This window comes from Amblyomma maculatum, chromosome 6 (assembly GCF_055883805.1).
Source record: "Amblyomma maculatum isolate TAMU_Amacu chromosome 6, ASM5588380v1, whole genome shotgun sequence".
In the NCBI taxonomy this organism is placed as follows: Eukaryota; Metazoa; Arthropoda; class Arachnida; order Ixodida; family Ixodidae; genus Amblyomma; species Amblyomma maculatum.
In genome coordinates this window covers 20,940,466-20,962,034 of record NC_139349.1, presented here as the reverse complement: position 1 = coordinate 20,962,034, position 21,569 = coordinate 20,940,466, and the positions used below count along the sequence as shown (strand labels likewise).

The 21,569-nt window shown below is 46.8% G+C and overlaps 2 protein-coding genes across 4 annotated transcripts in view; one reads left to right on the top strand and one right to left on the bottom strand.

Annotated features, from left to right (window-relative positions):
• The window catches only part of LOC146185212 (proton-coupled zinc antiporter SLC30A2-like), a 66,638-nt gene that overhangs the window by 23,179 nt on the left and 21,890 nt on the right, over window positions 1-21,569 (bottom strand). The window contains exons 1-3 of one of the 3 annotated variants that reach the window (XM_084606185.1): window positions 4,909-5,562; window positions 4,216-4,354; window positions 732-878 (exon numbers count right to left, since the gene is read on the bottom strand). In XM_084606185.1, the coding sequence (XP_084462311.1) occupies window positions 732-878; window positions 4,216-4,354; window positions 4,909-5,268 (646 nt within the window). In that variant the 5' untranslated portion in view covers window positions 5,269-5,562. Of the gene's footprint in view, window positions 1-731; window positions 879-4,215; window positions 4,355-4,522; window positions 4,706-4,908; window positions 5,563-21,569 lie in introns of those variants that run through there. The other 2 variants (XM_084606187.1, XM_084606186.1) reach the window with 2 other exon arrangements.
• Window positions 5,761-21,569, top strand: part of LOC146185211 (zinc transporter foi-like) — a 92,905-nt gene continuing 77,096 nt past the window's right edge. The window contains exon 1 of the mRNA XM_084606182.1: window positions 5,761-5,926. The gene's annotated coding sequence lies outside the window, so the exon portion shown is untranslated. The remainder of the gene's footprint in view (window positions 5,927-21,569) is intronic.

Below are 21,569 nucleotides of genomic sequence, written 5' to 3'. Positions count from 1 at the left end.
AATGGCATAATTTCCTCCTTTACCTCAAGGAGACTAATTTTACTGTTTCACGGGTTTGCCGAAGCTAAGCCTGCAGATAAAAGGGAGACAAAAGTTAACCCACACACGAAGTCGGTCTTGAATGAACCAGAACAATCAGAACCAACCAGGATAGAAATTCTGCTATTGCTAACTGAAACAAATCAACATATTTGTGCGAGCGATCTTCCTTGGTGATCAGTAATGGCCTTGGTTCTTTGACAAAGAAATGTCAAGAAATGTGCTGTACAGATACAGCCCTCGCCTAATTATGCCATCTAAGAGTTGCCATGAATATGCCTTTGCCTGAACAAACAAAAGTGGTTCCCATCACCTCGCTTTGAATATTCAAAAAGTGTAAAACTTTAGCAATTCTCTTATCACAAGCCACAAAAATGTGCTCTCCGGTAAGCCTTCCATTTCCATTCATACTGATTTGCTTCAAACGGTCCTACGTTGTAATAAGAATTCAGAAGAACTGGAAAACATCTTCCATGGTTGCTTTCTGCACAAAATGTTGCCCCTCACTCGAGTGAAAGCATGTGTTGTGATCTCAAAATTTGCTTACATATCACAAAGTTTGTTAAAGTTGAATTTCTAAACAGGAAACTGGAAACTGCATACATAGAAATCTCTTCGATGAATGCTGTGATGACATGTGCAGTGAAAAGGTGTTGAAGGGCTACCCCCATTGGGCTACTGCCACCACTCACCTGCCCTGTAGAAGCCAAAGGACATTCTTTTTGTGGGCGATTTCTGTGCGATCCATACGGCAAAAATGGAGATCAGAAAGCCTGCGAGGTCAGCACACAAGTGTGCAGCATCTGACATGACGGCAAGACTATTCGACAAGTAGCCACCTAGAAGAGGAGAGAAGAAAGAAAGAAAGAATAAAGAAAAGCAGAGTACCTACAACTCTGATGACGAAACATTTTGCTCAATAGCATCAGCGCTTTGTAGTCAGGGCTGTTGAACTGCCCCAGATGCCATACACACTGCTTCAAAGCCTAGCCACCTCATATCACTGTTTCATGAAACAGAAAGGGTGTCTGCGGCCCTCACAACATATGAACAGCAGCCCAATGTACCATCTATTTCATCCAAATGGTTCAAGACCTTTCATTGATGGGGAGGCACTCTTTCTAGCAAGCAGCGATAGAACAGAAGTAGAGCGTCGATAAGGAAAATGGTTCGAATCTCGGTGCCATGCAGTTCTCCATGCAGGTCTCCTGATCATAAAATAGAGATAGAAAACCTGAGTATCTATGAAATTGATTAACCAGATCTGGGAGCAGCTTGATTTCGGCAACCGGAGCCAACAAAGTATCCTTTCACCAGAACAGGATTTGGTATTCTAGTCGAGATTAAGAACCAGGGGCTCCCTCGACTCATTGCCAACATGCCATCACTAGGCCTACTCATTAGGCCCTCAATTGTACGCAAACATACAACACTGGCTGAACACGAGCCTCATCAAAATACAATACAATACTCCAACCTCCCCCCCCTTTCCTGCCTTTTCTTCCTTACCATAGCAAGGGGATGGACTTTTTTGGCTGACTGGAAAACAAAAACAAATTCAGTTCCTGAAATCCTGCTTCAATTAAAAATGGAAAAAGTCAGTATTCCTGACATAAAAGAATGAAAGAAACAACTAGCAAGTGTTGAGCACGAGTTGCACTCAGTCAAAATAGAAAATGAACGAAGTAGCTAAGGGGATGATGCAACAATGGTACTGTTAAATAAGTAGTGCAGCTGAGTGAGTTGATGCATTGCTCTGCCATCCTAACCCCTACAGACTGTGAAGCGCCTACTTTTCACCTCGTGTTAGCTAAAAACCATACAATGTCATCACTTGCTCAGAGCAGTTAGTTGCACTGAGTAAGTAATATTATGAACAGCAAGTAGGGCACTGATATAAAAACATGCATGAGCATCATGAAGAAAAGTTATCATGTCCTGGCTACCGTAACGACTGAGCCGCAGTCCCAACATGGCCATTAAACACACAGACCAGGCGATGCACCTTATCTCCCTCAACCCAGCATGACAAATCAGCAACATGTCTGTCAGCTTAGACCTTGGAATAAACATTCAGTTGCCTTTTTGTCTGCTGACTGGCTCATTCAACCTGAGTTGCCTTTTTAATGACAAGCACAATTCCTTCTACGAGCACAACTCCAAGTACTACCATTTGCACTCTCATTACTAGTGAAAAAAAATAAAAAATAAAAAAAAAACCTTCCTGCTGATAAAATTGCCGAGCTAGACTAAATGGCCTTTGAGCACACAGGACTGAAACGTTAAGTCATCAAGAGAGTGGGTAATCCATTCACCGAAAATAATGTTTGCGGAATAAAATAAACCTTGCTTCCCATACAAACACACACAAGAAAAATATGGCTGAAGTTTCAAACAATAAAAGCTGAAAAGCCCAACCCCTACCAATATTCTCCCTGTTGGAATGACTGGTTGAACTCAGATCTGTCAGGTGATGCAATGGCCATGGTGGAACAATCTCATTCCCTCCTTAGTGCCTAAAACGAAGCTGCTTTCTCTTTCTCCATCATGACTCGGGTTACATGTATCAAGATAAGTTTGAGCGTGTTAGCTGCACTAACAAGATGAGAGTACTGAAAAGCTGCTTTCTCTTTCTCCATCATGACCCGGTTTACATGTATCAGGAGAAGTTTGAGCGTGTTAGCTGCACTAACAAGAAGAAAGTACTGAAAAGTTGGACGTATTGATGAATAGGTTCTAAAGAGTTGTGAGTACTGACTAGAGAAGGGATATATATACATGCTGCTACAGCTGACAGCAATACTCTTTCAGAGAGCTTTCACTCTCTTTATACAACAAAGCGATTAAGAACAATGATGTTTACTTATCACTTCGTAGTTCCTGCTCCTCATCTTATCAATCCACATTAAACAATGACCCAATGTCACCAAAGATAGCATTCAAGTGCTGATAATATTTAGGTAAGGACAATACCACACAGGTGCTAACATAGACAAGATTTTCACGACACATCTTTCCCACTGGCGTTCCCTTTCATCTGGGCATGTGCTAATGCTTCAGGGCCAGTATTGCAGTCTCCAGTAAACGTGGGTGAGAAAATAACGAGAAAACAACTGTACCACAATTACACCACAGTGTGTACATGCAACTCCAAAATATTTTGTATTGAATTTAACAATAGCTCAACAAGTCAGACTCTTGGGAGCCAATTTAGGCTGCTGCATAAGGCCTGGTAATACAAAAAAAAAATGCTGATTTTAACTCATTATTAAAGGTCAGCCCAACTATGAAATACTTGGAAATGTTGACAATCATTAGTATAAAACCACCTAGCAAAAAACAAAAAAGGAACAAAGGTCAGACATGAATATGCCATCAGTGATACACAGATAGCTGACAAGCTTTCCTTTGCCCTCAGTACACTACTACTCTACTTGTTTCATTATCTGATTAGAGTTCTGCTATAGTTTCTGAATGAGCTAGTACTAGCACATATGCGTACCCCCCCCCCCCCCCCCCCACACACACACATCTAGATAAGCACTAATTCCTCGCTTGCAGTGCCAAGAAGAGTACGGAAGTTACGCAGAGCACAAAAACATTCCTATGCTGGAAATGGAATGCTTCTTCGTTAGAACTGGTGGAGCTATTGATTCTCTATCTTAACAGCCAAAATCGACATTTTGCTTCCATTTGCCATGCGCAGTGAACAGATAAAACGAATCTTGAGGACAGATTTCTTAGGAGCATGCTGATGCTTATTCTTTGAGGTACAAATGTTACCTAGTTTTACGTGGTGGTGGCAAGCCAGTAAGCGATAAAGTGACAACTTTAAAGATGCACACATATAAGCTATCAAGCATGACCTTAGGGTTTAAAGTCCTTTGTGAACACAGTCCCATTAACACCTTTGCTGGAGGTGATGGAATTACGGGACACACCAGCTGAACAATTGCAGCAGCCATCCCATTGCTACCACTGAATCTTGGTAATGGCACTTTCATCAGGCCAGGTATCAGTGCAATGTCCAGTAGATTGCTTTCAGCCACCTGGACTTTCTTTTTTTTTTTTTCTTTTTACAGCGTTGCCAATCCAGGACAGAAAATGCAGATTGAGAATCAATAGTTCACCCTTCCAGCTGCTCAGATACTGTGGTGGGTGCAGTAAAGTACTCGCCTATTATTTCCGCTGTCATAAATGTGAGGCAGATGAGACTGCTGACAATGAGTTGTTTCTGCGCCACCTTAGAAGACAGCCTTGCCTGCTGACGTGCATGGCAGTGGAGTGACTCATCATTTTCATCTTCACTGGAGTCCTGCAAGAGGGCACAGATAACATGAAGGCATTCAATAACAAAGTCATGAAGTGTGAACTACTTCCATCGTAGCAGTGAACATACATAAAGCTAGCTCAGTCATTACTCAACAATTTCAGCGTTTGCTGCTTACTAAAGAACTTCACCTACATAGTAAAGTGAATTTACCAATGTCATGTCAAAATACTGATAGCGTCGATTAAAAATTAATGCCTTTTTTGATGATCTATTACTAAATGCACCGTTGACGCGCGCTGCGGTGAACAAGTGAGGAGTTCGCAAAGCTCCATTCATCGATGGTCATCTCTGCTTGCTTTTCTTGAACGGCGAAACTTTGTCGCCGGATGCACCTAGCGGCAATCATGTGACAAGCACAGCTCCAGAGTTAAACCAGAAACTACGCAGTCACTGACTGATCGCACTGTCAGAAATGATGTGGGATTTTAAAAAAAGCTTCGAGGTGCTGAAGGTGGGTTAATGTAGTCCGGAGGCGTCTGCATTTTCTTCGCAATTTTGCTGCTTGCGATCGTGTGCGTCCCAGTATATATACTTACGTAGAGAAGTGCTGCGCCCTCGCCACCACTTTGCCTGTAGTTCACGCAAGAACCTGACACGGCGACAGATGTGGTCTCGCCGTTCTGCTGCGATGAACTGACAGGGTTAACAGTAAAACCGGAGGGTGCCCTGCCTTGGCGAACGCACTGAGACGATGGGTCGCCGACGTTGCGACAACGACGACACAGGCAGAAGTCTTCGTTGTCATCCATCAGACTGAGAGGCGCGCTCGTAATGTCCAAAAGTTCTTCGTCTCCGGAAACAGAATCTTCGGAGTAATACGCTACGCGGTCGCCTAGGAACAGCTGTTTAACTTTATCACGAACATGGGCAAACTTGCCTGAACCGCCGGATGCCATTACAGCTGATAAATACAGCGGTCTGCCTTTCGAAGGCGAGCGACGGCACTAGGTACAGCCGCGATTCATATGGACTGTTTACTGAAGCATACGACCGTCCCATATCGTTCGCAAACTAACACAACTAAGGAGCTTCAAAGTCCAGGGAAGATAATAAAACGAAACGAAAGGAACCAAATGTTGCAACACCAAGCTACCGGGTCATGGCAGAAATCGTATCAAAATAGCACCAATAAAGTTAGTGACGTCCTAGATGTAGAGCTGGTAAAGCGCGGAGGGATGCACGGCTCATCGTGAGTAATTTATTGTCATTAAGTACCGTTTTCTCTTTGTTCAAAACGAAATTCCTGCACAAATGCATATTGTTTACTCCAAATGTGAAAGCTTTGGGTTGCATAACTTTTATTAACGCAACAAAAAACATAGTATCGAACTACTTTTTGTGCGCGGATATAGATGGCGCCAAGTGGTACATGATCTCCATTAGCTTAGAGAACAGTCCGGTTGTCAAGAAGCTGACAGCTTTCCGGTAACGTCATTTCCGATTCAGGGTGGCGTTTTCCTCTTTGCATTATCCCCGCCATCTTGAGAGTGATCTGCACACGGCTCCAACCTGAATATAGTCCCGCGGGGATATTTAAAGTTACGCCAGATACAGGTAAGATACGATTTCAGCATTGCTATCGCTCGCGTAGGCCGCCGAGAACCGCGGTAGTGGCTCTCACCGAAAAGCCGCGCCGAAGCGAGGCAACTTCGCCGCACTACGGCGTATGTTGCCGTATATGGAGGGATGGTGAATGCCTTCCAACAAGCTGCGCCATCCTGATGTTGATCCCAGTGCGCTCCTGCACACGGAGGCGAACAGCCGCAAGTGTCAACATCCACGTCGTGTCGCGCCTTACCGCCCGGCTGTACGCATTCGTGTTCGAGCATTGGCATGCCGCACTAAGCCTTTCCGAATGCTGCAGCTGCAATGCTGTCTTCCAAGCAGGCCGGCGCATGGGCGCGAGCTCGCGGGAGCGTGCGCGTGTGGGACGCGCTTTTATGAAATTTTATTTTGTCACCTGGCGGCGCCCTTCATTTTGTCCGGCATGTTGAAGTGCTCATTGAACCGCAGGTTTGCAATTTGTGCTTTACGGGCGTCGCGGTACGAAGCGGCAGTCCATGAGCGTGGATCCATGTTTAGCCTTGAATATGCGAGTGACACATCGGCTTCACTGTACTAACTACTTACTACTACTTTAGGGATGACCATTCGCTTGAAAATTAAGATGTCTTCATCGTAGTATACATCACACGTTCACTCATACTTAGTCTTGCTGAAGCGGTAGTTCGGCATTGCATTGGTATATCGCCCTGGTAACGTGGTTTCTCAAAATAACAAAATAACAGCTTGAGGGGCTAATTGGTGCTGCATAATACCCAGAAATGTGGCGCAACAAACACACACATGCAAAGAGACACAACACTCGTGCGTCCGAACCGCGCAGAAATACTGATGTAGTAACAAGCGATTGTATTACAAAGGAAGAGTTTCCTTTCACGCGGCAACTATAGAGACTCCAACGTTTGTGTTGGCACATGCGTCGTCCAGTCAGCTGGGTTTTTAAATAGAACTCGCGAATTTTCGTCGCCGCGTCGGTAGTTTAAAAAAAGACGACTTGTTTTTATGGCAGCGTTGTCAACACCGGCGCTGTGGGCACACGCTGCTCCGTAGCTATTGTTAATACCCAGACTACTGTGTGAACATGTAGGCGTGTGTGCATAATTGGCACAATCCGACCTAAGTTGCACTAATTCCCGTATTGTGTCGCTTTCATGGTGCGTGCAGCAGACCCAACTAGCAGAGCTCGTGAATTGTTCATTCTGCACGCATTTTTATTCTTATTTTTCATTACTTTTTTTCTTTAGCAAATCTTAGCAGCAAACTGACCGCATGCTAGTTTTACTGCTGGATACACGTTAAAATGGGCTCGACGCTTGCTAATTACGCAAGCCGAATCATAATTAGGGGAAAAAGTTATGATAACGGCAGTTAATTTTTCTGAAATAACGTTAACCTGTCGTTACGTTTTAATATATAAAGCGTTTGCTGTATCTGGAGTACTAACATATAGCATATTCTCAGCTAGCACCTAACATTAAAATAATGTTAAAAAACGTTTTGTGTAATCTGCATGTATATTGTCTAAAGTTGGTGTATACTAAAACGTAGTAACATTTAATATAAGCATTATAAAGACGTCCGACTTTTGAGTGTTATTATAATGTTACGTGTTGTAATACATTATTGTAGTGTTATAATGAAACATTACTTGAATGCATTCTTTTACTCGTTAAGATAATATTTCAATCATACCTAGAAAACAAAATGGCATTTATATATTGAGCACTGAGTCTCAGTACTTTTGCTTTTGACTTCCAAAAGAAAGTCTGGAAAAAATTTTTCAGACGTTCACAAGCTTCATGAGCAATCGTGAACTTCAACCAACAGGACTTCGCAAATAAACCGCTTGGCTTGTGCCAGCCTTAGAATTGTGTAGTGCCGAAATTATTTTAGGAAGCAGTGTTTCACCGCTGGCACTTTTCATGGGAGGCACGTGTGCCTGAGCCCAGGGCACACTGTGGCCCAGGGCAAAATTATGAATTAGATGAGTGTGTAGGTATGCCGAGCATTATAGATATACAGGTATGTTTACTCCTCTATTGCTGGCATTGTAACAGGGTTAATTTCAGCTGCTAGTGTGCATATGTGTAATATACAACAGCTCTCCTGGTGCTTCAAAATTGTATTTTATTATCGTTATATAAAGGCTGCAGTAATGTACCAGAGGCATTGTGTTAACGTCTGACTAGTGCCGGCTTGGTTTGTATGTTGCCACTTAGAGAATCGGTGGGACAGCTTTAAGACTGGCTTTTTCTGCGAAGTTATGTTGTGCACCGTCGATAAAGCCTATGGAGGAGGCTATGTATGACATCCTTATTGTCTTTAATATTACAAAGTCCTCTCGCCCACCCACAACTTTCTTGTATGTGTGCTCCTGAAGCCAGCCAAGCGAAGGGTCTGAAACGTGCAGTCGTACACTTAAAAAAAAAAAGAAAGAAAAGCATGCGACGCATTTTATTAATACTTCGCTATGCTCACAGATTTCTGTCCGCAGACCGCGTCCGCAAAATCGTGTCCGCAGCAGTTGCGGGTAATTAAGAAGTTGTAGAGGTTAATGAGTGGTGTCAATCGATAGAAGCTGACGTAATGTTGCTGCAGAAAAATAATTAGGCCAATAAGTTATTCAGGTAATTAGAATAACTGGTTCACAGAAAAGAAAAGGTGCAGTATCTGCCACACTTGTTCTGTGGACACCTGCACTTCGCCGTAAGGAAGGAAGGAAGATGGGAGTGAAAGCGGAAAGAGAGAAACGGGTGCCGGTAGTGGATATGACGTCAAGGATGTGACGTCAATCAACCGGAAGTAGAGCCGAAAAAGGCCATAGAAAGGGATTGGCGCGCAATTTGAAAGTACCAAATACTAAAAGGGGTAAACGAGTGAATTAATGAGAGGTAGAGGATGTGACGTCACGCAACCGGAAATAGAGCCGAAAAAGGGCATATGAAGGGATCTGCGCGCAATTTTAAAGTACCAAAAGACTGAAATGGGCGAACAAGAAGTAAATTAAGCTGCTAGAAGCAGCCAGAAGCAACCAACAGCAGCATCCGTGCTTTCGTATTATACTCCAATGTAGATTCTGCAGTGCTCTTTAGTTTCTTTTTTTCTTCTTTTTTTATTTTTTTTTTTACTCTCAGCCCCTCAATCACGCATTCGTGTTGCGCGCGTGCTGTTCTTTCGTGCTGAGTGTTGGTTCAGTTTAGAGTATCGCGATCATTGTTCTTTTTTTTTCTCTTCTTTTTTTTTTTCCCCTGGCTTATGCCACTTCGTCCGGCCATGGGCCTTATGTGCCTGCGCGGTACGTGTGTTGCAGGGGGTAAAGCTCACGAATAAAAAGCTGATCTTAATGATGAAAACATTTAGTGTCAGTTCCACTAGTCCGGCGCTGTTGATATCAGTGAAAGTGTTGGAACACGCGGGCCAACTCTTCGCACTTTGTACTACTTGTTCTTCACTCGGTCAAGGCGTGCCCGTGTAGATAATCGCACCTTTTGCGAAGCTTTTTTCGAAGCGCAGACGGTCTGCCGTGGCCAATTTTGAGCGAGTTGGCAGGCGGAGTGATTTCTGATGAAATAGCATTAATGAGGAACGTCAAAAAAAAAAAGGGGGGGGGGGGGGGGGGGGCTAAGAATGACTCGTTTAAGACCAGACTAATAATGACTCAGCAAATATTAAAATTAGATTTGAAATAGCTGTGCCGTCGGTCGTGTCTGATATCTACATCGTCGCAGAGCACTTTGGGGAAGAAAAAAAGTGCTGCCGTTATTCAAGTGATTTGGCGACAGAAGAAGGGTGAATAAATTGAATCGTACCCGGATTGAAATGACCGTGGAGGTTCAATTTTAGTTTCATACCGGCGGTTCTTCGAAAGGCATTGCGGCATCGCGTTATCGCTTGCATCGATAGGCGGCTGCCGCGGCCGGGATTTTAATCTCGAGACCTCGTGATTGGAAGCCAAACTCGGTAAAATAGTGAGCCACCGTGGCTAAAGAAGCATCTTTGCTTAAATTCCATATTTGTATGCACTATCTGGGCACTACCCGCTGCAAGTTCCTGACCGCTCCGCACTTCGTGGGATGCGCCACCTGACGTTGCGCGCCTGGTGTCGAGACCAGTAAATTCTTACACCGTGGTCGAGCCCTGCCTGACCTATTCTGAGGTACAGACCCCCACAGATAGCACTATCTAGCGCGCAGTGCAGTTCGATGCATGCATTTACTAGCGGCACACTGCCCATCGTCAGTGTGCGGCCAGTTGTTTCAATTGAGACAACTGGCCCCCTCCGTTATTTTATTTGAAAAAAAGGGCATGGTCATTTATCCGGGCTGTCCTCATTCATTTATTCGCGCTAATCGGGATGGTGGAGGCGAGAAGCTAGGGCGCGAAATAGGCGACGCTTTCTTTTTCTCACCTAGAGCGGAAAAAGTATAGTCATATGAGAGAAATCATGGGCAGATGTACTTAATTTGCTACGCGAAATATGATAATGATCGTAGCAGGAAGCAGGGCAACCGAATGCCCACAGTGGTGGCCAAACAGCGAAAGTTCCAGCTAGGGCCGTTGAGGTCACCGTCAGCCATGGACGGCCACGCGGAATCGTCCGCACGTGCTTTCTGATGGAATATGGTTGATTGGTTTGTGGGGTTTAACGTCCAATAACGACTCAGGCTATGAGAGACGCCGTAGTGGAGGACTCCGGAAATTTCGACCACCTGGGGTTCTTTAACGTGCACTGACATCGCACAGCACACGGGCGCCTTGCTTTTCGCCTCCACCGAAAGGCGGCCGCCAAGGCCGGGATTCGGTCCCGTGCCCTTGGGAACAGTAGTCGAGTGCCGTAACCACTGCGCCAACCCGGCGGGGGCTGATGGAATGTAGTTTATCCATTTAAATCTGTAGTTCTGCAGAGCATGTTGGTCTCGAAACCGTAGAGTGCATTAATGAGGTGGTGCCCCCGTGCATTGAATTTTTAGTGCGCCATAATTCGAAAGTTATACTTTTATTCTCAATGGGATATATATACTCAACCAATAGCCTTCCAAAACTTGTAAGAATCAGGACGAGGGTGCACGCCTCGCCACAGGACGTTGACTTCAGTTTCATTCACTTTATGTTGCGAAGTTATCATCCTGCAACCGTTTCTGCGCAGCGAGGGGCCTTCACGCGGAAAGCTGCGCTGACGGCACATTTCGGTTCTTTTTTAAACGGCTCGGACAAATCGTAAATACCGGAGTCGTTCCGCAGCTGCTTCCCAAACAGCCTGCGTCTGTGGTATTAGTTAGCTGCGCAACAGGCGCGGGGAAGGAGGGAGAGGAGCACTTTGAGGAAAGCTCTAGCTCTCCCGCTCGATTGTTTTGTTTTGTTTTTCTTGTTTTTTTTTTTTTTTTTTTTTTTTTTTTTTTTTTTTTTTTTTTTTCTCCGACGAATGGGAGTCAGGACTGGCGCAGCTTCGCGATATGTTACTCAGGGACGGCGCTGTCAGTGGGGCGGGAAATGAGCTGCATATCAAATAGATTGCGCCTAAAAATCGGCATGCTGCTGATCACCCTGGAAGATTGTAGAGACGCCGTAATAACAAATCTAAGTCCAGCTTGGGGGGTTAACTATTGTTTGCGCGTGTCTGTAATTGGCGGGGGCGGGGCGACTTTCCCTGCGGTGTTATTATGAATTTAGTTTAGCGGGATTTCTTCATTGCATAGTATGGCGCACCGCGTCTGAACAATAGGTCAGATGCTCAAATGTCAAGTCTCGGCGTTTGTTGTCGAATGCGGTGTTTGTGTGACGTGAAAAAGTTCCCGCGCATTGCGCTCGAGCTTCACATGGGAAACTTTAAATTGTACTTACTGCCTCTATGCATAGACATTAATATCTATAGTTATATATGTATGACATATAGGTAGCACAAGGTAGACACGACTCTGAGAAACTGGTTTGACTGGGCTGTTAAGGTGGGCTGTCGTCAACTCTTAACTATAGTGCCTAGAATATTCTAGGCACTATATTTTAACTGTGCAAGCAGCCTCCGGTGGCCAACATGGCCGGGGCATGTCTCTTTTCCGGGCTGATGAGGTAATATTTTTAGTGCGTTCGCACTAGATGGTTCATTCCGCCGTTTCACCGTGGTGTGGTGTCTGAAGCCTCCACTCTAGTGCAGTAGCGGCGCCCACGTCTGTGTCGGCGGTCTGCGTGACATCACGTGACCACGCCATGCTATGGCCGAGCACATGGTGAACTCCCAACTTGGGCACCGCATTTGAAATGGAAATCGAACCATCTGGGACACTTGATTGCCGAGGCGGACGCGCTACACATCTAGGCCGTGCTGGCACGTCCGTACGGCTCGATTAAAGCTTTGCTTGATGTCTATACAGGGTGGTCGATTATGGTTATATGCTAACTATACATGCCACCCAAAAGAAGTGAAAACCGGATTGCTATATCGCACCTGTTTCGCATTTAGTCTAACCACTGTAAATTGTCCGTATTTATCCTTTTAGATAATGTTGCGTTGCGTAAAACTTTTGACAGTGAGTGTTCATGTGAGGATGCAGCTTTTCCGCTAAAAAAGAAAAAAAAAAAAGAAAACAAAGAATGCCATCTGCTTGCCATGTAAACACCGGAAAGCCGCGCGAAACAGCAACGAATCTGCTTCTTTTAGAAATATGTTATTTCAAACGAGAGAGAATACTTATATTCAGTGTAGGTATTTTTTTTTTTTTTACAGGACTATCTTAAGTAAATAAAGTCAGATACAAACTTAATTCTGCTGTAACATCTACGCACAATTCCTCCGTGGCAGGAAATAGAACAATGTTACGGATTTTCTGGCACAGTAATACACACGCCGTGTATTTTGGCCCGAATTAGCAACTGCTGTTTTCTTAAGTTATATTCTACTTGTAGCTTTTAAACGCGCATATTGCCACAGCCGTACTCACGAGTCACTTGTAACGATGAGGATGCTTTTCCAGATTATTCATAACCCGCATGCACTTCACTGTTAGCAGCTGCTGAACGTAGGCTTGATGGGCATACAGCACTGAGTGTGGTAAGGTACCGTTACGGGGCGGCCAGCCAGTGAAGACAGAACATGAGCGATGGCGATGAGGTGAGCTTTAATATTGAGAGCGGACATAATGCGATGATGATGATGATGACCTCAGACGAAATGGCACATATCCACGGCGGGGGATTGGCCAGGGTGCATTGTAGATTGTGAATTTATATTGTTACGTGGAAGACTTACAGTCCCAAAACTGTCCGCACAACTAACGCTTATGAGGGCACCGATTTCGCAACACTCAGCGTCGTCGTCTCCTCGGAGTCTGTTGCACTTCTTCATCCTCATCACGAACAGCGAATACAGCTAAGTAACACTACCCCGAATGTGACAAAGGGGAGATGAACGTCTCAATCTCGATGGTCGTCAGACACATACATGGCCAGCATGTCTGTGAGGGTACGGTTTAGACGTTCCGTGAGGCCGTTGGTCTGGGGATATGCGGTGGTGAATTTGTGGCGGACGGAGCACGAACGGAGAATATCGTCAACCACTCGCGACAGGAAACAGCGGCCACGGTCAGTTAGTACACGAGGAGCACCATGATGAAGAATTACGTCTTCTAGAAGGAAGTCAGCGACGTCTGTGGCGCAGCTGATCGGGATGACTCGGGTAATAGCGTACCGAGTAGCGTAATCGGTGGCGACGGCTATCCATTTGTTCCCCGAGGTGGAAACTGGAAAGGGGCCAAGGAGGTCAACGCCTATACGGGAAAACGGGTCAGTTGGTATGGGTATCGGCTGCATATGACCCGAAGGCAAAACTGTGGGCTTCTTCCGACGCTGACACAGTTCACATGCGGCAATGTACTGCTGGGCAGAGCGGTAGAGCCCCGGCCAGTAGAAACGTCGGCGCAGGCTGTCGTATGTGCGAGAGACACCCAAGTGGCCAGCCGTGGGAGCATCATGGAACTGTTCAAGGATGGTGGAACGGAGGTGTTGGGGAACGACGAGCAAAAGGTCTGCCATCTGGTCGCATATTACGGCGGTATAGGGTGTTCTCGTGGAGCACAAATAATGCGAGAGAGGGGTCAGGGCGGTCGGAGGTAAGACGGAGGAGAATGGAATGCAGAGAAGGATCTAAGTGCTGTTCCTTGTTAGCAAAGGCGGAGGCAGACAAGACAGCTAAGTGACAATATGTTCAAGGACTGGAGTATTCAGATGAATATGGATGTTTAACTAGACTAGAATACAGTTTGAACTAGAATCTACCTGTTGAAATTATGTAATCATGAATAGAATCGCACACTGGTTTTAAGGCGCTTCTGCCTAACATACTGCCCTCTTCGTCTTCCTCGTCCGTATACCCTGCGTCACCGAGCGATCCTCTCTATCGTGGACAAGAAGAATGACGAAGTTGAACAGATGCATGGCATGAAGATGGGCGATTTGGACAGAAGAGAAGGAACATAATGGCTTGCCGCCACGATGATGGCAGGGTGAAGTGTGGCCCAGGAATCTTCCGGGCCATGCAGGTCGCCAATATCCGAGAGTCGAGGACAAGGAACGCATCGGCAGGAGCGATGTCCTTACGTATATGTCGGGTGTTTCGGGTCGGGGTGTCCTTTGATTGGGTCTGTAGTTTGTCATGTCTTGTCACTTGTAGTTGAGGCGGTGGAAGGGGCGGATGAACGGCAAAGTCGGGTCGAGTCTGGCAGGCGAGGGAACAGCCGCGCTGCATGCATGCACAAAGAACCCGCTGCCGACGATCGAAGGGTGCCGAAGCTCCAAGGTCAGGACGGTGAGGAATGAAGTTACCCAACAGGTTCCATGAAACTGTTACTGGGCGGCTAGCCAGTGAGGACGGAACATGATCGATGGTGATCAGATGATTTTTAACAATGGATGCGGCCTTATAGCGCGAGCGCTTCTGCCCACCACACATGCTCGCCTCGTCTTCCTCGTCGGTGACGGTATTGTCGTGCAAACTGTCGCACTTTGCTGATATGCTCAAGCAGAACTTTGTAGTTCTCTCAGCCTAATGATTTAATATCTTATAGCTCCAATGTCCGGTTAAGTCTTAATTGCAGACTAGAATTGATTTCGAGAGCAAAGAAGTGGTCGTGAGAGTTGCAATGGCTGCCTGACATTACCAATATTTTTATACTTTCGTTCGTTTGTTCAGCGGGACGCAGGGGTGATGATCAATGAATAACCACCCAGATCGAACAGTGTCGTGAAACCTGGTTAGTGTACCATGTCTAGGTGCCGGCTAACTTTCGCCAGACTACATTAACCGGCGACTGTAGAGTTGTGATACCCGTCACGTGTACAGCAGCAGTTCCGCGTTCTTTTTTACTAGACCAGTTCCAGCGGGTCGTATGCAGCATGTACACGCGTGACCTTCGGTGTAGCCTATACGCCGCTTCAGCGCTGCTAAAGCGTGCATGTTTTGATATCCTCGCCAAGAACGTGCGTATCCGTCATGCGCCAGCCATGCGTGGAGTGGTGCTGTTCGGCACACCTTTCGCAGAATGTATACCAGCTGAGACCCCGCTCTTGCGTTTCTGCCGTGGCCGATTTGTGTGCTTTGCAAAAGGGTATAGGGAAGCTGGGGAGGTAATCCTTGAAGGGCGTTCTGTATATCTGGTACATTTCGGTCGTGTTTCAGCAGAACTATAGTGAACTGTAGCAGAACGCTTTGGGAGCCCTCACTCTCTGGGAGTCTTCTCTATCCCTGCCTCCCCCCTCCCTTCCCAGTAGTCGACGGCCTTCCGAAACCGCTCAGAGGCTCAAATCAGCGTCGACGGCAGTAAGTGGCGAAATTAAATCGCGTACGTATACCTCATGATCGAGGAAAGCAAGATGGATCCACTCTGCGGTTTGACACTGGGCAGTCGGGTCTCGTGCTGAAAGAATAAAAACGCTGAGAGCTGTATCTTTTTTTTTTTTTTTTTTTTTTCTCTCGCACCATCTGGGAATTCGGAATCGTGTTCTCGAATTCTCGCACCATCCGGGAATTCGGAATCGTGTTCTCGAAGTCTTCCGTGAAGAGACTGACCATTCGGCCTTCTTAACTCTGCAGCGCAATGGCGGTGGTGATTTTTTTCATGGGATATGGCGGAGACACGTCGTTAAGCGTTAAGAACACAACCCAGCCCACGCGACACTGCCGAGCAGCACCTTGACCATGTTGTTTAAAACCGGAGGTGTCTGGCTGCGCTCCCTTTATCTATACGGGGGGGGGGGGGGGGGGGGGGGGCACTGCCGTAACAATAAAGTCTGCCCTCTGTGTATGCAGGCGCGTGCGAGACGCCGATTGCACCGCCCGCTGCTTGATTACGCGCAGCCCTTTGTGCGTATCACCCTCCGTTGTTTTTCCACCGTATTATACAGACTCCGCGAAAGTGTGTGACGGAGTGTTTACCGGCTCGTTCCCCGTGCCGCCGACCGCGCTGGTCGAGAGGACGTAAAAAAGCAACCTTAGGTATAGCCGTGCGTGTACGAAGGATCTCGAAGGGCTCGGCGTTTAGCTTGTGATGAAAAGGGACCCAGGAGGAGCCAGTGACCGCCCTTTGCCGAAGCCGACCGGTGGGTGTCCGCTCTGCGGATCTGCCCTTTCCTCTTTCCTTTCTTCTCTTTTTCTATTTATGGCCGCGCTTCAAAGTGGCTCACCTAGTTCTTTTGTGGCGACAGGATCGAAATGTGGCCGAAATCGAGGGTTCAGAGACGGTCGAGCTGTGCGCAACTTTACTTTGTGCGTTACAGCGCCGTAAACTGCATTCGGGGAAAAAAAGAACGTTGAATTGCCATGGTGTAATGCGTAGCCTTGACTTTTTTTTTTTTTTTTTTTTTTTTTTTTTTTTTTTTTTTTTGAGGGTCCAAATGTGTCGAACGGTGGAGTAATAATCTTGCAAGATGTGACCCCAACCCCTTTCTCCACCCCACTTCCCGAAAAGTGCGCTTGACTGCTGTGCCGTTTTGCTACCGAGATCTGTAGTACTTCGAACATCTAGGTCATAGTGTTGTATTAAAGGAAAATTACTCGAAACGCTCTGGTCAGTTCGTTCAGGCGTGCGAAACAGCGTAATTGTACGCTGGAGGCGGGCTGACCCTTGGCTGCTATTGTCTGTGCCTATAGCCGTCCGCCAACATGTCCGCAAAAGCTTTGTTTAACCTCTTCTCCCTGGAAGTTTAGGACACTGTTTACGCAGGTCTTGGCACTTCTGAGCGGAACCCAGAGCGACGTGTTCATTTTCTTTTCCTTAGCATCGCGCGCTGCCAGACGAGCGAGTAGCACTGACAAGCGATAGTAATCTCTCAGGCTAGCTTCACTAGCGTTAAGAGCGGTCGAGTTCGTATGCGCAGGGAATGTCAGAATATTAATTAGAGGCAGCCGGAGGAAACGAGCGCTGTCTAGTTTTTCTTGTTCTTTGTTGTTGTTTTTTTTTTTTCCTTTTTTTTCTTTTTTTTTTCTCTCTCCGAACGGCGCTGCCCTTTCTGCTGGCTCGTCACGCTTGACGAACATTGCAGGCGTACTCTCTGTTCTCGATGCATCATGCTACTTATCTGATGGTATATTCAGGGTATTCAGGGTCAGCATGTAAGTGCATCGCTCGTATGGCATTTCATTGTGCGTAAAGGGCACCGGGTGCCTGCCTCTGTTAGATCCTACCGCAGTCTTTCCTCTTACGTCTGTCTTCTCTCCGTGCCTTTTCTGCTCTTCAATATCGGGCGTCCTTCGCAAACAGCCCCGCCCTTTGCGGCGGCGCCCTTTGCTTTGCTCGAAGCGCGGCCGCTCGACCTTCGATCGCTCAACGTGGGGGCGTTGCGGTCGGCTTATTGAACATCGTGCTCCGCATGCTCTCGCCTCATCAGTCGTTTCCACTACGCGAATATTTACGTAAATAGAGCATCTCGTCGCGCTGCCCGCTAATGCGCCGCGCCCCATTGACAACAAATACTATAAGTGAAACTCTTCAACAAACTTCTAGAGACCTTAGGAAAAGGTTTGTTAAAAGTGAATGTTCGCTGAATTGAAATGTGTGCGTGCAAGCTTGTTCCAGGCATTAGCTCCAAACATCGGGTGTTCAAGTGATATCACAGCCCATTTCTTTGTCACTGCGCTCATTTGCGAGCTAAGAATGCAGTAACCTTTTGCAGCACTTTTGAACTTAGGATTTCAGTGGTCTCGAACTGTCACTGTGTGCAAGCTCCCTTCAACCTTGTCCGGCACAACGGTCTGCTAGGCAGCAAATGCCTCCATTTTCTCCAAGCAGATCACTGCTTCAGCAGATCATAGTTTAGCAGCATGCATACGTACTCTTGGAGAGGTCAGGCTTTCGCTATGTCTATTTTCGTCATGCGTTAATGAAACGTGGTTCTCAACGTAAAAATATGCAACAAAAAGGGGGGGGGGGGGGGGGTTGTGTTTGTTGGAGAGCGATGTATGACGTGTTAAAGGCAGGTTGACGCCGCGAAGAATGTTCGTAGAGCTGAAATGAGCAAACGCTGAATTTTGTTAAAATGGAAGGCGTTTGCATAGCGTTCAATTTATCTTCAGTGGGGGGATATCAATAAAAGTTCGTGCAACTGAATACTTCTTTTAAATGACGTTCGTTCAAGTGGTATTCGACTGTACACGCGAGCGCGCACATACAATAATACATACATACATACATACATACATACATACATACATACATACATACATACATACATACATACATACATACATACATACATACATACATACATACATACATACATACATACATACATACATACATACGTACGTACGTACGTACGTACGTACGTACGTACGTACGTACGTACATACATACATGATTACATGCATACATACATGCATACGTGCACACGTACTTTCGAGTGGTCTACGCACGTCATAAATGCCAAGAAATTGCAAAGCGAGAGACGATTCTAGCGCGTTGCGAGTTGCTCTCGACTTCATTTTTTTTCTCAAAGCAATAATTAAAAAACAGCTCATTAGTATTTACTAATTAAGCTTCGTGAACGAAAAAATACTGCAGATTAGCATAGGTGACTATGCTCAGCTCTGAATCGGTCTCACTGTATTTTTCACACACACACGCGATAGCAAGGAAGCCCAGGGAAAGGTTTCCATTTCACCCGAGCTCGTTGGATGCTTTCCTGCCAGTTGTGTGTTAGCTTTGCTGCCGTATCCGTCTGTGACGCGTTCCGCTTGTCTGCGAAAGGGTTTCCACGCATTTCTGCCCAAGTGACTCGCGCGTAACGGTATCTATAATGAACAATGGGTCCGTGTGTATATACAGAGCTCGATGCGTCCCTGCATCACGTTCACTGCAGACAAAGGCGGACAAAGCAGCTTTGAGCGATGTATGGGACGTAGCACTGCTATTGTATATATACTAAGCTAGCATCACCGTTTATGCGTTCGTCTTCAGTGTTTGAGTGTGTAGCTTTTGTTTTCACACACGCAACGGACTCTGCTGTTTAGGCAGTGGCTCCACTCGTTCGGCGTTCGTATCGTGGGCAGGCGATACGGTATGCAGGCGATATCACCGCGTGCCAGGAAAGCAAAGGTTTCTACTACGCGATAATGCTTTGCATTGGATCTGGTATTTATGTACCGAAGTGTGTTTGTGAGATCCGATCAAGTGGAAAGAAGGCGTTATGAAGGATTCGCAAGTTATGCGAGTGATCGCGCGCTTGTGAAATGTCTGCGACTGGGCCGAAATGGGCACGAGCAGTTGAAGTGTAAGTAGCTGCGGGCACACTTCCTCGCGACAGTGTATGTAGAGTTTGAAGGACGTTGTTCCGCGAATTTCCTTTGTCCGATGCACCTTGCGGAACCACAAGCCTACATACAGGCTAACCTTCACCGGCGTCGACAGCCGTGTGCCCATGAGTCGCGATTGTTACAAGCTTGTATCAGATGTGGTTTCGCGGAAGCATGAATCGGAGCTTCGAGGCAGCGTGCACCACGTGAGAGCACTCGAGAGATAAATTGGCGGCACTCGCCTAGAAGAAACGATCGATACCAGGGAGTAGGTTCGCCTCATTGATTGGTGCGTACGACGGCAGTTCAAAAGGTGGTGCGCAACTTACGCCGCTATTATGCCGAGCACCGCGTGTTCCATCGTCTGCTGGCGCCTTTTACCGGCTGTTGCTCTGACTGTCGCTGAGCCACCGCGTCGCGAGCACGATGGCATACATGTGAGGCAGGCTTGTAACATAAATAGAGAGTTGGAATTCGATAGACAGCACGATCTTCGCTATCGCTACTTTCAGCCGGTATCGCATGCCGGCCGGAAACGGCAGCGTCAGCCGCGGTTTGCCTCAATTTCTCATTCATGTCGACGAACCGCGATGTTGTGCGCACCCTGTGGCGATTGTAAGTGTTCCGAACACAGCGATTGCTCCATTTGTCCACGTTCAGCGGTCGCGCTGGTAAAGGGGGGTTATTATAGTCCACAGTTATTCGCTTGTTGAGAACCCCCAGACAGGAAAGCCGTCCATTAGGTAATCCATAGTTTAGACTGCCGCGTCACCTGTTGGCGTAAAAGTAATCTATCTTTGAGGACTTTCGACGAGAGAATTTTCTTTGCACGGTTCTTTTCTGTCGTTGCCTTCCAGAATCTTGTCGTACGCGATAATCCTGCCAGCCGAGTTTCTATGCAAGAATTGGCAGCTGTCGCGCTGATGACCATGCCAGTAGGTGTTGCTTCGTTCGCTGGCTTTTTTCTTTTTTTTTTTTAATGCCACGCGTATTTTAACGCTCTCACTATGTTCCCCGGAGTGAGCGCTGCACCACGTGTGTTAGATATCGCGACAGTCCTCGAGATCGGAGCGGAGCGAGTTGCGCCTCGAATGAGCGTGCTTTTCTCTGCGTGGCCTTGGTGGCCTCCAGCTTCCTCGCTATGGGCGTCGGTGATCAGGTGAGCGAGTTACTCTATCAGGTGAGAGTACACCGACTGTTTATTAGCTGTGAATAAAGACGAAAGGCCGGAAACGCGCTGGCTAGCTCGCGAGTCGCGACCAGTGTCATTGAGAAGTCTCGCTGATGCACACGGTGTACCTTTGGAGCGCAGCACCGCGTGTACGTTCGCAGCTCTACGGAGTCGAAGTGGTACGGAATTTGCCTCCTCTGTCGTGTTCTTCGAGCGAATACCATTTACGGCATGCTAGGTGCGCAGTGGCTGCAAATGGTTGAGTGTTGAATGTCTCCCTGGAAGGCAGTATAACTGTTACAAAGAGGGTACATTTATTTACAGCCTGAACTGGGGGTGAATGAAAACGGAACGTCGCCAACCTCAGGCCAACCACAGTCTGAGTCCTCGCGCTTCGACCTCCTCCTCTTCCGTACCTCGTGCGCCGCGAATGTCATTCTGCCTTTCGAGTGAAGTGGGCCGTGTGCAGTTCTGCCCAACGTTCTTAGATATAGACCGTTCTTAGACAGACAGAATATTGGTTCTACCTGCATCTTTCAATCCACGGTAAGTTAGGAGAGAAGGGAAGGTGTATCGCTCGTCTGCCAATCGCATATGACCGAATCTGGGTATGTCCTAGAGCGTGCTGTTCTTTTTCCATACTGCAGAGGTTCGTTTGCCGGACCTTCCACGCTTCGGGAAGACGA